The sequence below is a fragment of the Suillus clintonianus genome, assembly GCF_016758775.1.
Source record: "Suillus clintonianus strain FC179 chromosome Unknown DEU56scaffold_56, whole genome shotgun sequence".
NCBI lineage: Eukaryota > Fungi > Basidiomycota > Agaricomycetes > Boletales > Suillaceae > Suillus > Suillus clintonianus.
Window position 1 is genome coordinate 43050 of NW_024539280.1, and position 14191 is coordinate 57240.

General features: G+C 49.4%; 4 protein-coding genes across 4 annotated transcripts; all 4 read right to left on the minus strand.

The window, feature by feature from the left end:
* Positions 1 to 1312: 1312 nt before the first annotated feature.
* DEU56DRAFT_458746 (uncharacterized protein) lies at positions 1313 to 2185 on the minus strand. The gene has a single exon (XM_041346329.1). The coding sequence runs from the start codon at positions 1938 to 1940 to the stop codon at positions 1374 to 1376; it is 567 nt and encodes a 188-aa protein (XP_041206479.1). The 5' UTR covers positions 1941 to 2185; the 3' UTR covers positions 1313 to 1373.
* On the minus strand, positions 2186 to 6459 carry DEU56DRAFT_954064 (uncharacterized protein; the record flags this gene model as incomplete). Its single annotated transcript, XM_041359201.1, has 6 exons — positions 2186 to 4021; positions 4397 to 4687; positions 4850 to 5906; positions 5977 to 6061; positions 6103 to 6222; positions 6301 to 6459. 6 exons carry the CDS (start codon positions 6457 to 6459, stop codon positions 2431 to 2433), a joined length of 3303 nt encoding a protein of 1100 aa, XP_041206480.1. The 3' UTR covers positions 2186 to 2430.
* A 4032-nt stretch (positions 6460 to 10491) lies between these two features.
* DEU56DRAFT_814420 (uncharacterized protein) lies at positions 10492 to 11274 on the minus strand. The gene is made up of 6 exons (XM_041353735.1): positions 11175 to 11274; positions 11060 to 11125; positions 10975 to 11002; positions 10853 to 10919; positions 10770 to 10794; positions 10492 to 10722 (listed from the first exon to the last, which is right to left on the minus strand). Exons 2-6 carry the CDS (start codon positions 11092 to 11094, stop codon positions 10644 to 10646), a joined length of 234 nt encoding a protein of 77 aa, XP_041206481.1. The 5' UTR covers positions 11095 to 11125; positions 11175 to 11274; the 3' UTR covers positions 10492 to 10643.
* DEU56DRAFT_814451 (uncharacterized protein) lies at positions 11060 to 12934 on the minus strand. Its single transcript, XM_041353736.1, has 15 exons — positions 12480 to 12934; positions 12405 to 12423; positions 12267 to 12345; positions 12190 to 12203; positions 12024 to 12128; positions 11964 to 11973; positions 11892 to 11909; positions 11817 to 11842; positions 11728 to 11753; positions 11640 to 11674; positions 11562 to 11586; positions 11421 to 11509; positions 11328 to 11367; positions 11175 to 11272; positions 11060 to 11125 (listed from the first exon to the last, which is right to left on the minus strand). The coding sequence occupies exons 1-13, from the start codon at positions 12523 to 12525 to the stop codon at positions 11347 to 11349; spliced, it is 513 nt and encodes a 170-aa protein (XP_041206482.1). The 5' UTR covers positions 12526 to 12934; the 3' UTR covers positions 11060 to 11125; positions 11175 to 11272; positions 11328 to 11346.
* Positions 12935 to 14191: the final 1257 nt, after the last annotated feature.

The window sequence follows — 14191 nt, forward strand, 5'->3', positions numbered from 1 at the left end:
CTGAACCTCAGTGAGGGATAAGAGTGTGCCACGAGCAAACTCACAGTTGATGACGTGTATGGAACGAGTTCATAAACGAGTGCATCGAATACGCAGTACCGTATCACGTTCAACTCCACCAAACTAGAGTCTATACCAACAACAGCTGCGATGCTTGCAGAATCTTTGCAAGTCGACCAATAAGGAAAGTAAGCGAACTCCAAGGACCAAACGACTAGATCGGAATATCCTCTACAGAATGCGCGACTCGGAGTAAAGGAAGTACAGCTTTCTGGTGGCGAAGCGTGATCGGACGCTGGAAGAACGGACATATGGCAGTCCTCTGAGGCTCATCGAGGAATAGCTGAATTACGAGACACGACCATATCAGGATCATAACTTGCAGGCGGCACTTGATGCCCGTTTCTGGCTCGTCCACACAGTAAACGAACGTGCTTGAACGCGTTAATGGTCAGGACAGTCAGTCTGCTTACATTAATATGTTTGCCAGTGTTTTAAATTGCAACCACCAGGCAGCGACACTCATCCGCGGACGTCGGATTATATAAGTCCCTAATCTGGCGACCTGACAGCTCCTGACAGTGCACCGGAAGATTGGCTTGTCAATGCGGCGCGTTTTCCATTAATCTCCCTTTGTCGAGGTTGAACAAACCTAGGACCCAAGGACACAATTGCTCGGCTAATACATCTACACGAACAACCGGCGGTTCGGTGTCTATTGCGTCCACCCCGTCATGCTATGTTGACGCGTTTTTGCCATTGTACCATTGGAACAATCCGACGCCGTTGTGTTGTCGTGCATAATGATGATCGCTATGATAACCTCATAAGTTTATGCATACGCGAATTCGAATATGCCCTTTGCATCGCTTGAACACCTGGATGGTCCCAAATATGACCAAGCTGTGTCAGACGCCGCAGGTGTACATCAAACGTAGATCAGTTTACATCCAACTTATTCGGGCTAAATAAACCTTAAGCTTCCTCCAACTACGATTTTGATGAATAGAATTTAAGGCCAGGTAAGCTGTTTTACAAAGCTTTATCATTTTTATGTGGGGGCAATTAATAAGCCGGAAGTCAGCTCCAGGGCCTAAAATCGTCATAGTCATCACACCAATTCAAGAGCAACCCCTTTCATCAAGCGAGTTCGTCACCAACAACCGAGGCGAGGAGGTCATTCGAGGGGACTCATCGACGATCCAGCAATGTCACGGTTGTGGACTAATCAAAGGGAGATTCTTCCGCTAGCCGCGTCGATAATTGAGACAATTAGTGACTTTGGTAAGAGACTGTGCATCACCTCCGTCTTCGTCAGCATGTACGGATGACCTTCGGCACGTCTTTGAACCTCCTCTGGTTGTTCAAGAGGGTCACGATGTCACTGGTACTGGCCGCTGGCGGGCCTGTTGACTACTTGCTTTGCGCGAACATTCACCAGCATCGACGCTCAACCTGTCCAGATTCCAACCCAAATCCAATGGTGTACAAATTCCAATTCCAATCCATGTATGTGCAACGAAAAAAAAAACCATCCAGTATATGTATATGTACAATATGCAACCTTCCTTCCAAGTATAAAACAAAACAAAAAAAGTCCAAATATAAAACAAGAGAACAGTAATCAAACAAGGTATGTGACAGCGGTACTCTATAGCTATCGGTCTGGCAGATGGATAGGCCAGGGGAATGGATAGAGAGTGGGAGCGCGTGGTGATGTCAGAGATATGTGATGCCAAGACAGATAAAATGCTCGCAGTACGTATCTTGGGAAAATACCCAGGTAATATGCATGTGCATGCGGGCGCCCACAGTGAGAGGTAAACAGGCACGGTCCTACATAAGATAAAAGCGCGATAGATCCAAATCCAAATTCCAGGTTCCATATGCGTTCTAGGCCCATGATAAAGAGATAGAGAGCAATTCCGTTCCACGCCCATAACGAGAAGAAGAGATAAAGCGCCAGGCCATGATGAGAATTATTTGAAAGCTCCAGGTCCATCCGATATATGAAATCCGCAGTAACTGAATGTGGTGTACACTGACGTTATTGATGCTCCAAACGTATAGATGGGGTGATTCGTTCGTCGAGGAGGATGTGGAGGACGTGAAGAATGCAGCGCCACAATGCCCGCGGGGTAGTAGAATGTTCCTCAGAGCGAGCGAGAGTCTCAGGCACCATTTGCACTAGGCCAGAACCGTCCATCCAATACCCGACATTGGATCACAATCTGATGCACACGGCCGCCATTGACCAGAACACCTGGAGACTGATCCTTATCCTGATGGTTGTCCATGATAAATCACAGCACCCACCACATCGCCTCCACCAAAATGTCCACATCACCCCAACTCTGGCACCCTGAAACGCCCGTTAATGTCGCGACCTCCCTTACAAAAGGAGCAACCACACTCACCACGCACCCCAACTCATAACGCAACACCAACCCCACTAGGCCTAACCGCACTCGGCACTCTCATCCTACTCCCCACAGGACCCGAGGATGAGCGATACACCATCCCCGTCCCCGTCCGTGACTTTGGCCTATCCCCATTTCCCCCATTCCCCATCCCCTTGCTCCCCATCCCAACACTCCCAGGCATCACAAGCGTCCGCATCACAGGAGTCATAGGCAGAGTCTGCGTCACAGGAGACTGAGGCTGTGACTGTGAATGCGTTTGTGTACGCTTGAGCTGATCATGAACGTTCCGGTTGTACATTAGTACTCCCCCTGGACGCGGGGGCTGTTCACCTGGTTGGAGGAGTTTGAGCGGGCGGGGGAGGGGACTTTGGGGGCCGCTTTCCCTTGGGCTTGTGAGGCCACTTTCTCTCGAGCTTGTGATGTCTCTTGGGATCGTGATGCTGGTGATATCTCTTGGGTTTGTAAAGTCTCTTGGGCTCATCAAGTCGCTCTCCGTCGTACTAACAAAAGGCACAGAAGACACACCCCCATGGCCGTTCTGCGCTGCGAGACTAGACACAGACGGATTAGGCGTGGACAACGAGGTATTGGACGCAGATGGGTGAGAGCTCATCGAGGGCCGGGGGGTGCTTAGGGACGGTCGGGGGACACCGCCCAGGGATGGTCGGGGAGTGCCGCTGAGGGACGGTCGCGGGACACCTAATGAAGGTCTTGGGACGCCACCTAATGAAGGTCTGGGAACACCACCTAGTGAAGGTCTGGGGACACTACCTAATGAAGGCCTCGGTACGCCACCCAGGGAGGGCCGTGGCGTCCCCATTCCCAAGCCCTCATCACCACCAGACCCCAACTCCACAGACCCAATACTCGACACGCTCGAATAGGACCGCAAACGAGAAAGCGAAGGTGGGTACTTTTTAGGCGTAAGCGGGAGCGGAGGTAGCGATTTATCGATGTTGCATGATGATGGCGTCGATGAGCGGGATGGGGGGAGTGTCAGTGTTGTATGGTTCGAACCCATGCTGGAGAGAGTGGGCGAGAGCGCGTTTGGACTCGTAGACGAAAACGTCATGGGGCTCTGAGGCGTCGCAGGGAAGGGAAGAGATAGGGAAGAAGTAGAAGCGGTGCTCGAACCGTTACCGGTACCAGTACCTGTCCCGAGCCCACTGGAGCTCGACCCTGCGCTATCACGGAACTCTGCGCGCGTGGGCGTCACTCCATCCATCCCTAATCCCAATTCGTCTTCTAATGGGACTCGTGCATCGTCTTTGGGTTTGTGGGGGCGTGGTTTGGATGATCGCAAGTTGAGAGGTTGGGTTCTGCTTCCGCTGAGCGGTAGGCTTTTGGAGAATGGTCCGTCTCGTATGACATGGCCGTAGTCCGTCCGTGCGGTGCGTACGACGCGTCCGAAATCGTCTACGTCATCTTCGTCCTCTTCTTCGCGAAGGATAGAGTGGGAGATGCTCCGTGAGAGAGGGTGAGGGGAGCGGAGGGAAGAGTAGGAGTGGGAGGTGGAGATGGAAGCGGCGGATGAACGTCGGGAGAGGTTGAGCGCTGAGAGACGGCGGGTGAGTGGGGAGGGAGCGTCTTCGTCTTCGCTGTAGGGGAGGTAAGTATCGGCGTTTGAAAAGTGTAAGAGAAGCGAGAACTCGGCGCAAGGCCCGAAGGGGATCGTCAACGCGAGCGGTGATGGTAAATATGCAAAGATGTGCTAATACCCTTGATCCTGGGCGGGCGCTGTCACCGCCCAGGGACAGAGAAGACGGCCACTAAGGTCTCCGCGCAAACCGCCGTTCTTGGCACAACGGAAGCGACTCATCACAGACAGAAGCGAACACATGTGAGGGGATAAAAGCGCGATGAGAATCACACACTCGTATCCACTCCCCCCAAGACAAAAGCCACCATTCCCAAAACAACGCCCAAGAAAAAACGATGCCAGAGAACACGAGTAAGTGAGCCCCACCACTCACCTATCACTCCATCCCAGACCAGTCGTGAGGCCAATACCTCCTCTCAACAACCTCCCATCACGATGTCTCACGCGTCTGCTAGGCGTGTCCCTCGAATCCTTGGGATGCTTGCTCCCAGTCGAACTATTCGTGACCAAGGACACGTCCGATTGGTTTGAGAACGTGCTGAAATTGGATTGAAGGGAAGCTTGGGAAAAGTTGGACGCGATGGAGAGACGACTTGGGTCTGGAGGTGATGTTGGAAGGAGCTTTGAGTGGGGAGAGAGGAGGCCGTGTCGAAGCATGAGGTGTCTGAAAAGTGAGTGAGCGCATAGTTTAGATAGTTTAGATGGGCGCGCATCATTCATTCCCATTACGAGATGACACTGGGGTCAAAGTCCCGCACAACACGGAAACGAAGAAGAGCAGGCTCGGAAAAATCGAACACGAACAAAACGGATGAGAAGAACTCACGGCAAAGGGGTATGTAGATCGATACTTGAATCGGAGTCGCGAGCATCTTCATCTTCGACTTCAACCTCTAACTGGCGAGGTTGGGGCAAGTGTTTTGAGGACCCTGAGGATCTATACCCATTAAGGCTGTTTGCCCTGGAACGTGACTTGGTGTCAGTAACGTTTGGAGCACGGGGGCGGGAGTGGCTTGAAACGCGTGAACGAGGACGTGAGCGTGGACGAGGGGTGGCTTGGATAATGGCTGATACGTCTGGACTTGTTGAGCGTGGTCTATCGGTTGTAGGAAAAGAAATGGCTAGTTCTGAGGCGCGACTTAATTTGCGTGGAGTTTTGAGTTTGATGGTTGAGGGCGGAGAAGGGAATGAGGCGAGGGTGTCTTGATCAGACTTGAAATTGTCGTCGGGAGTAAAAGAAGGTTTGAGTACATCTGGAATATCGCGTAGGGTAGTGCTGGCGCTGAGTAGTGGGGCGGGTTCTAGTTGAGGGTGAACATTGTAGGGACCTTCTTCTGAGATTGTTTGGGCTAGATCATAGGAAGGGTTCCTGACGAGTGTGCCTGTAGCGCTATGGAAAGAGCGTAAACTGGAGAGGCTTCCGTTTCTAGTCCTGGTTCTTGTAATAGGAGAGTGTGGATCTGAACTGGAAGAAGAGACAGAGCGGATGGAACGGATTGAAAGGTTGGAAGAGGGTCGGCGGGCGTTTTGAATGAAAAGGATGGTGTCGCATTCACTGAGAGGAGAAGGACCGGGAACAGGTGGAAGTGGAGCAGTCGGTGGTAGTGAAGGTGGTGGGTTAGAGGGAGAGACTGGGGAGACAGCGGGTGACGGGGGAATGTGCGATGGAGGGACGGGGAATGCTTCGAGTAAGAATGGAACTGGGGTATGTTTACTTATCATACGATGTTCATTAGAAACCCGAGCTGTGGTAGTCGCCATCGCCGCCGCCGTCGCTGCCACCGTCGTCGTAGTCGTCGTCGAGGTCGACGGACAGAATGAAGCAGCTGCCCAAGCTTGAGCTTGGCGCTCACTTTTCGTTTCACTGAAAGGGAAATTCCCAACTACTTTCCCACGATCAACCATCAATTCCAAATTTAGAATTGAACAGTGACATTGACTGTGACAGCTCACGGTCAATGTTCCGTGCATCCACTGGCATGACATTGACAGTATTACTGCCAGCATACTCCGAGAGCACTCCTCGACCTAGGCTACCCTAAACGATGGTCATCTTTGAGCCAATACCTAGTAGGTTACCCTGATTTTGGGCCTCGTGTCTATCATATCCGTTTGATCTCCACCGTCTTTCATATCGACCTCTCTTCTATATCCGCCGTTCCTTTTGTTCTCTTTCCTACTCTCCTTATGTGTGACTCCCTGACGATCATCCATGCTGTTCATTCTCATAGGCCCCACCTTGTCGTCCACCCCGTTCCTCGTCTCTTAGCAACTTACATTCCTCGCCTTTTCTTTCCGCGGAACCTTATACTTGTCGTAATATCCTCCCTCCGACCACCACTCTTGTAACACATCGCCAGGCGCCCTTCGACACCCATCATTAAAATCCCATATCCGCTTAAGCCTCCCATAATCCACTCTACTCCAGCTTATCATTTCCTCTCATTACGTTCCATTCTTCATTGCTCATTGGCCACGCAATCAATATGCTTCAAGGTCCGTTTTTAAAGTTCACTACGCTCCAACACAATGTCACCAATCACCTCAGTCCAACATAATCATTGGCTCACCTTCGTCCCTTTTACAATGTCATGAAACCCAATGTCCGTTCCCACGTCTCGCTTCTCCAAGACTATGTATGTCATTGACTATGACAACACAGGTCCACCATTGCTGCGCTCAATCAGGTCCGACTCGCAGGACCCAACACTTGTCCTTCTCATCAGTAGTTCGCCCCTACATTGCTCTATACTTCATCCACTCCAGGCTTAATTATCAGCCGACCCGCTCGGTAAGTAGCCATATGTAGGCGCCCGCGCCCGTTCGACGGTGTGAAGTCGCAGGAGTGATCGTGTGACTGACGTCGGATTCCTCCCTGTGTCCCATCACTGTCAAAGTCGTGACAATATTTGAGCACAGCTCTCCCAACCGACACTGTCAGGGATGGTCATCATGTAGAGCAACTCTATTCTTGGCGTGAGGAGCAATTCTCACCACTATTCGCGGCGATGTGCATAGCAGTCCTAATCAAACATTTTTCTACAAAGCATTATGTCATTGATGACTGACCGGACACGGCTAAATCCCCCCCGAAACTCGAATTCACTGTACACACAATTATCAGCCGCCGTTCCGTGAGTCGCCCTTCGACCTCGAGTTCTGGACCTTTCATAGTTCAAGGCGATAGAGCTTTTCATTTCCGCAGATTCAAGTGATGGATCTGATACCATGTACACCTGATAATCTCGGTTCTTGAAATGGGCGCTTGGAATGAGTGTCCTAGACTAGACGTACCTACTTATCTATCAAAGGAAGCCTTCTTTCTTTGGCATGTGACTGTTACTGAGCGCTTGAGATCCTTTGGCTTGCGGTCCGACGCTCAAACAATCGGATTTGATTGATTATTGATCCTGCCTTCGCTCGAGGAAAAAATGATCATCATTCATAGCATAGCCTGTTAGTCCGAGAAATTTAACGGATTTCGCGGCCGATTGAATTATAGAAATCAGGCCCAGGACGGTGTCCATGTTTTAATTATCGCTGGACGACCGGGACCTTGCGTCGCGATTTGACGTAGCAGCGCCCGTGATGCGCGTGTCGCACCTGCGTCTTGGCGAGCCAATTTGAGTGGCGCAAATGCGGTCTCGACCTCGGTACTCTTGACAAGTTATCACCGCTCGGCGCTCGATTTCACGCCCTGGCGCTTGGGCCTTGGACTGCGGGCGTCACTGATTTCGTTCTTTGCTGCTTATCGATATTGTACCGAAGTTTCCGCAAAACGGCAAAATGGTATATACCCGAAGCCATTCGATTTTTTTGAGGGACGCGCTGATTGTGTGGGCCTCTGGGAAGTCCCTTCTCCATCGGGGCCTTAGAATTCGGGTTGATACCAGTCAGGCTCGATGTTTTCGAAATTTTGAGGTAGCTACCGCGCGGTGAGGGTTGTAACGGCTGTTTGCTGTACCGTGCCACCGTCTTTCCAGCTGGAGTTTTGTAAAGAATGCAAGGTCGATTACACTGCAGTCAACCGTCGATGCATATGACACTCAGTCGCCTGCCTTCTTCATACATTTGGCCGTCGCGCAAATCCACCCTGGTCGCTCTTGTGGGCGGGGCTTCTGATCTAGGTCAAAATTATAGTTGAATCTGGAACTTGGAGGAGCTGAGCGGGGGGCATCGGCTTGCAAGGTTTTGCACTACCTTGGACAGTCTCGTGAGATTGGGAGTAAGCTAGAAGGAAAATACTAGTAGTCAGTCGTCCATATATGTGTTGTACTGGATGTGAGCAACATTGAAACATGCTTCCGGTGTTAATGCACGTGCGGTGTTACTATTCAAACGATTTCGATTAGGTCTATCCATATTCATCGCGAGCATTGACGCACCCACTGGCAGTCAGTCGATTGCATAGAACCAAGAAGACGGCCATCAATGCATACGCGGTGTTACTATTCGAACGACCGGGCCGGTCGACATTCACCGCGAATGTTAATCACACACCAAGTCAGTTAAGTACTAGTAGAACTAAGAAGATGTCGCGCCCAGGCCACCCTCTGGTGAGCTTTCTGAGAAGTTCACGAATACTAGCGATTACGCAGAAGAATGTTTGTATTCAACTGCTTCTTGCGCACGCAAGCTCTAGGATGAAACGTAAGGAAAAGATCTGTCAGTGACCGGAAACATCGTAGATTCGTTCACCTTTAGATTTAGAACGCGCGCGGTGCTTGAACGTTTGGTTGTGCTCAGCCTGAGAAGTTTTTTCAAACATGTGCACCATGACAACCTAAACCAACTTGGGCCGGAAGAAGGGCAGTCTCAACGTTTGTTACACTTCTATCAAGCAAAGCATGGCCCTGCATTAGTTCATCTATGAGAGGAAGATGGTTGTGGTCGTTAGGTTTGTTTGTTACGCTCAGCGTCACAAAATTGTAGAACCGTAACAATATTGTTGTTGCTTGAATTCTTTAGCCCAGTTACATAGAGTTCAAGCAACAACAAACATTAATATTGATATTAGTGAAGACCCAAGACTCATTTTGCCCCCGTCCTCCGTTTGTGACCGGTCTGTCAGACTTTAAGGTGAGCCACTCCATTTGACCATGTACGTGTGTTGAATCCGCGATCTTCACACTCGATCTATAGTTATCAGCGCAAAAAATGACAAAGTACCCTCCTTCCGTATTGCCACAGGCATTCACCACTGTCAATTCGAAGAGACGCTGGAAATTAGCTGTGCAAGTCCTAGGGTCCACCAGCTCTGTTTCGTGGGCGATACAGTGATCTTGTAAAGCTTTCTACAAAGACTTGTTAGGGTGGGTCGAGGATTGATCTTGAGTTTAGCTCACCAGATGCGTTGTATGCATTATCATTGCAGCTCAGGGCACGGCAGATTCATTGGAAAACTTGAAATGCCATGGTTTGCATGATCGACTGGTTCTGGACCAGTGTTCGGTCGACCGTCTTGAGTGCGCTCTCACCAACCTCGCGTAGGCTCATCTTCAAGGGCATATTCGAAATAATTAGGCCCCACCATCTCTCTATGCCGCGACGCTTTCACAATGCGTCCACTGGGTCACCGCGATAATGCATTATCACTATATAACGTCACATCAGCGCTGCACTGGCACCACCACAAGGAATCTCCAATATCCGCGAATCTGCCCCGCACTACTACCACGAGCGCCTGCCTCTCTGTCTCGAGGGCTGTGAAACGCCCCTTCTAGAGTCTGGCCGTGTTCGACTGCAGCGTTTACATCCATCCCTCTCCAAGCAGCTCACCCCTTTTGAGCAAAGACGGATGGCCCTGGGCAGGAACCATGCTTGAAGGACACCCACACCTGTTTTTCCATGCAGACGCTTCCGGCTTTGAACAAAGCTCGACAGATGATGCAACTCCGTCCTTCGCGGATATCTGACAAAGCTAACCCGGGCGCAGGGCAAGGCAAAATACTCGTAGCTGTTGACAATGAGCCCAAACTCGCTCCCTTGAACATCATGTTCACTACATACTCTTTCTGGAGAAACAGCCACACAGACAGATCCACTCGAAGCTTTGCGATGCAATACCTAGGCGCACCGCAAGCTTAGTTTGTGTTCTTGTTGACGTATCTTACAGCCGTCAGGGAGGAGCAGACGCCTGACGACGATGTTGCGAACCACGTCTTCGAAACTTTCTAGTACGAAGGTAATCTCGGCATTCAACATGGCTACATGTGCCGTCAAGAAGACGTATCGCTTGAGCAGATGATTGCTTTCATTCATACTTGCGTGTAGTTCCAAGTCGGATCGCTTTATGTAGAAGGTATTACGCCGCAGCCTCGAGATACAAATAAAACATATCTTCTGTGATGTGGGAGTCTAGTGTGAACACTCACGGTAGCCAGAAACTGAAAGTACACCTCCAAACGAGGTAATGGATCTTGCTACGAATGCTTGTCATCCACGAACCACACCAGGGCGTGAAAGTGGCTCGCAAGCCTGAGCGGCATATGATGTTAGATGTTAGAAGACGCGCATTGTGATTAACGGTTGAAACCAAGGAGGTAGGATAGATGGAACGGTCCCATATACTGGCTGAGGATTACAGAGAACATATATCTAATATCAACAGAAGTAGAAAATCAATGTATTGTAGGTATCGTAGGAAGCTCCGTTGCGTTGCGAGCAAGTCGTTCGCGAACGGACTTCCTAGCATTGAGCCTGACCAGCAGTTTAGTGAGCTTCATATAGAGGACTGTTTCGCTTACACCGCCATCATCGAGTTCATATAGGCTGTGGGCGAGGGCTTTAGTGTTTACGCAGTGCATAGGGAACATATAGCATTACTGACTTTTTCCTAACACCGCTCCAGGCGCGGCGGTATAGAAATGACCAATAACATCATCCTGGAACTGATACTGAAAACAGTCGTGATTGTTGTTTTCCGTGATTGCTATGAAAGAGAGGACTTACGATCACAAACATGGTAGCCGCTACAAGGCTGGGGGAAAAACTTTATGAAGTGAATTACCCAACAGGAATAGAATGTCACGCATACAAGGAAAATAATCCCATTTGAATAAAAACCCGCATCAACTCGTTGAGATAACTCCTCGACCTTGACCTTGTGAGGTGCATGAGTCAGATTACAAGTATAGCAGAAAGACCCGTACCGAACGTTGTCTGTTCGCGCCGGTCGCAAAAACCACCAGATCGTCCATGTAATGACAGCATCACCTAATGCACTGGCGACAGACGCTAATTGTGGCCACTGAACCCGAGTATAAATTCTTTGCTGGTCAAAACTATGTCAACGCTGACCGAACCTTCGTATGGATTAGATCTTCAAGCCTTCTCGTGAAGAATCTTTGGAAGATATATGAGAGATAGTACGAGCTTGATGAACAATAACGTCTTACAGTGTGCCGCTCAAGACTAGAGACGAAGACGACGACAATCAGAACATTGGACATTGGACATGAAGGATTACCGTAACTCATGCCACACACTGAAAGTGCGCAGAAATTAGAGGTAATTTGGATGAGATCGAAAGAGCTGACCGAATGCTAGAGTGGCGAGCGCACACTGAAGGTGTGTTATAGCTCTCCGCCACAGGAATGATAAAAATGGGATCTCACAACAATGCCTGTGATCAAGCGATTTTGTGCCGTGACTAAATGAACTCATTGAGACATTTAGTACTCTCGTAGATCCTAGAGCACTCACTGATCCACACCCTGTATGCATAAAAACTTTCGACAGCCGAAGCAATTTTGGCATCGTTCTACAGGAAGGCAGCCACAGGAACCACGTACCACTGAACGGCGAAAGCGATCCAATACTTGGGGTTTGTCAACAAGAGTCGATAAAATTAGACACGGAAGACTTACTCCCAGAAGTACAACAAGCTTCGTAGGCAGCGTTCAATAGGCATTACGCTACATCAAGAAAAAAGAACTCGCCAGCATCTGCCTATCCTCTCGATGAGCCAATTTGGGATTCGAACAATTCAATCGACTTACCACGGAAGTTGAGCGGCGCACTCGAGGGATGTGCTACGACGACACGAAATCAGGATAGACCAGTACATCCCTACTATCGCGTATTGGTGTATTGTTTCGAAACAACTGAGAGAGATTGAGATGTATCAGTGCATGATCATGATCGAGGATCGCAGCAAAGACCCACAAGACCATCATTATCTAGTTATCAGGGATATCAATTGACAAGGGTTTAATTAATAGACATATTATAGTCGCGCTCACAAATAATTTGAGCTTTCTTGAATCTTGCGGGAACCATCGCACGTAGAAGATATACTGTCCGAAAGCTATCCCGTAGAACCTTTGTAATCATGTAGGTCAACTTGAAGTAGTAGAGAACTGAATGGTACAAGTCCATACGTTGTAGCTATGATGAATCCTTCAAGGCTTAGAGTCAGCTGAGAGGAATTGAAGGCGAGCCATCGGAAGGCTCACCAATGAGTCCCGGCCCCCACATCGGATCCGTGGAGTTGGGCGACATCGTGGTTGATGAAGGAGAAATGTGCTGTGCCAGTGAGCAAGCCGCTGCCAGAAATAGTTGTTAGTCACTAGCAGGCTGTCGCAACGCTCATACCTTTATAACGTTCACGGCATCATGGTGGAAGTTAAGTCTTTACGGAGTGATGTGTGACCTGTTACCATTCCGAAATACTTCGGCTCTCTATCTTTCAGAAACCATGTTACCATTGGACTGACGTTATTTAGTAAAGGTTGGACCCCACAAACCGTGTCGGAGAAAGGTACGAATCTTTTCTTGTCTTCATTATTCTAATTGCATGTCTTCATCGTCCTACTCGTTGACCTCGTCGACCGTGCAGCATCCTCTGCCGACTTCTTACGCTCGTGCCCGTGAACGCCGCCTTCGCTCTGCTTCCTGCATGAGACCATTAATCCCTCCCGCCCTTCCTACGCCTAGCTATGCCGTCGCCACCGGTTAGCAATTTTTTCTGAACCTTTCAAAGCCGTCAGCACATCAAGACCGGGCGGCACGTCAACATCTCCCTCGCCGTCTTCTCTCATCAATCCTCGTTGTCTCCGCTCACCACTGCTTGGCGCCGGCATTGCCGGCGCCTTCGTATTCTTCAAGTTTCGTCATCGATTTCCACCGTGACCGCATCCTGGATTTTTTTTCTCCTCGCCTCGTAGTTCTACCCTTGTCATATTACCACTGTATACTATTACTAGTACTTGTCTACATACATGATTAGTCTTATCTCACCCAGCAAACCAAAGACATGATTTAAGTTGGTTCATTATTAAAATTTCACGACATGTAGAGAACAAAATGTATACATGAAGGAGATACTACACTACATATCAAGGTTTTGCATGAGAGGGTGACAAACCTGTGTGATAAGTAGGACTGGGACAGGAGGATGATGAAGCCAAAAAAAAGGTGTGCGTGGAAAAATGCCGCGGGTAGGTAGTGAAATGGCGCAGAGAGGTTGGGAGGCCCAAACCTGCGAGCGGCGGCTGTTTCTGTTGGCGGCGTCAGAAGTAGTACCGTGGGAGCTGAAGTCGGGGATGTTGATGTCGAGGAGTTTGGTGATGGGCGTTGGTGTCATGGTGTGGCACGAACACGGCAGAATGGCGCAGAAGAGCTCAGCATGCGCGAAGGCGGCAAACTTCGACTTAAGAATGACCAGGAAATGTACTTACCGAGCGGTGGTCGAGGTCTTTGCCCTTCATGTAATTGATGGGTTCAGGGACTTGCATTTCTCACGCCATTGGGAGCCGATTTACTTCGGAATGGTAACAGGTCACCATATACTCGTCTTTACGAGAATAAGTCCTGAGCTATACCAAACGTGTTATGACCACAGAGCAGGTAACTGTAAGTCAGGCGCTGAGGCAATTATTGACGGACTTCAACATCATGCAATGTAAATGCCGCCGACTACTATGTATGTATAGACTCCGAAAAATGCAGCGAGTGCGCTCAAGCTTCCATAAATTATATGTAAAAAGTTTCCGATAAAAATCCGATTGGTTGCTTACGTAAACCCTCGAAACCTTGTAAACGCTTCCATACCAAATTACCTCCATAAATGCTTTCCTACTTAAGCACCAGCCGTAATTATGAATGTGTCGTACGGGCCCAGTGACTTTCGATAAGAATTTAAACGTTCGAGTTCTGGTAGGAGCAG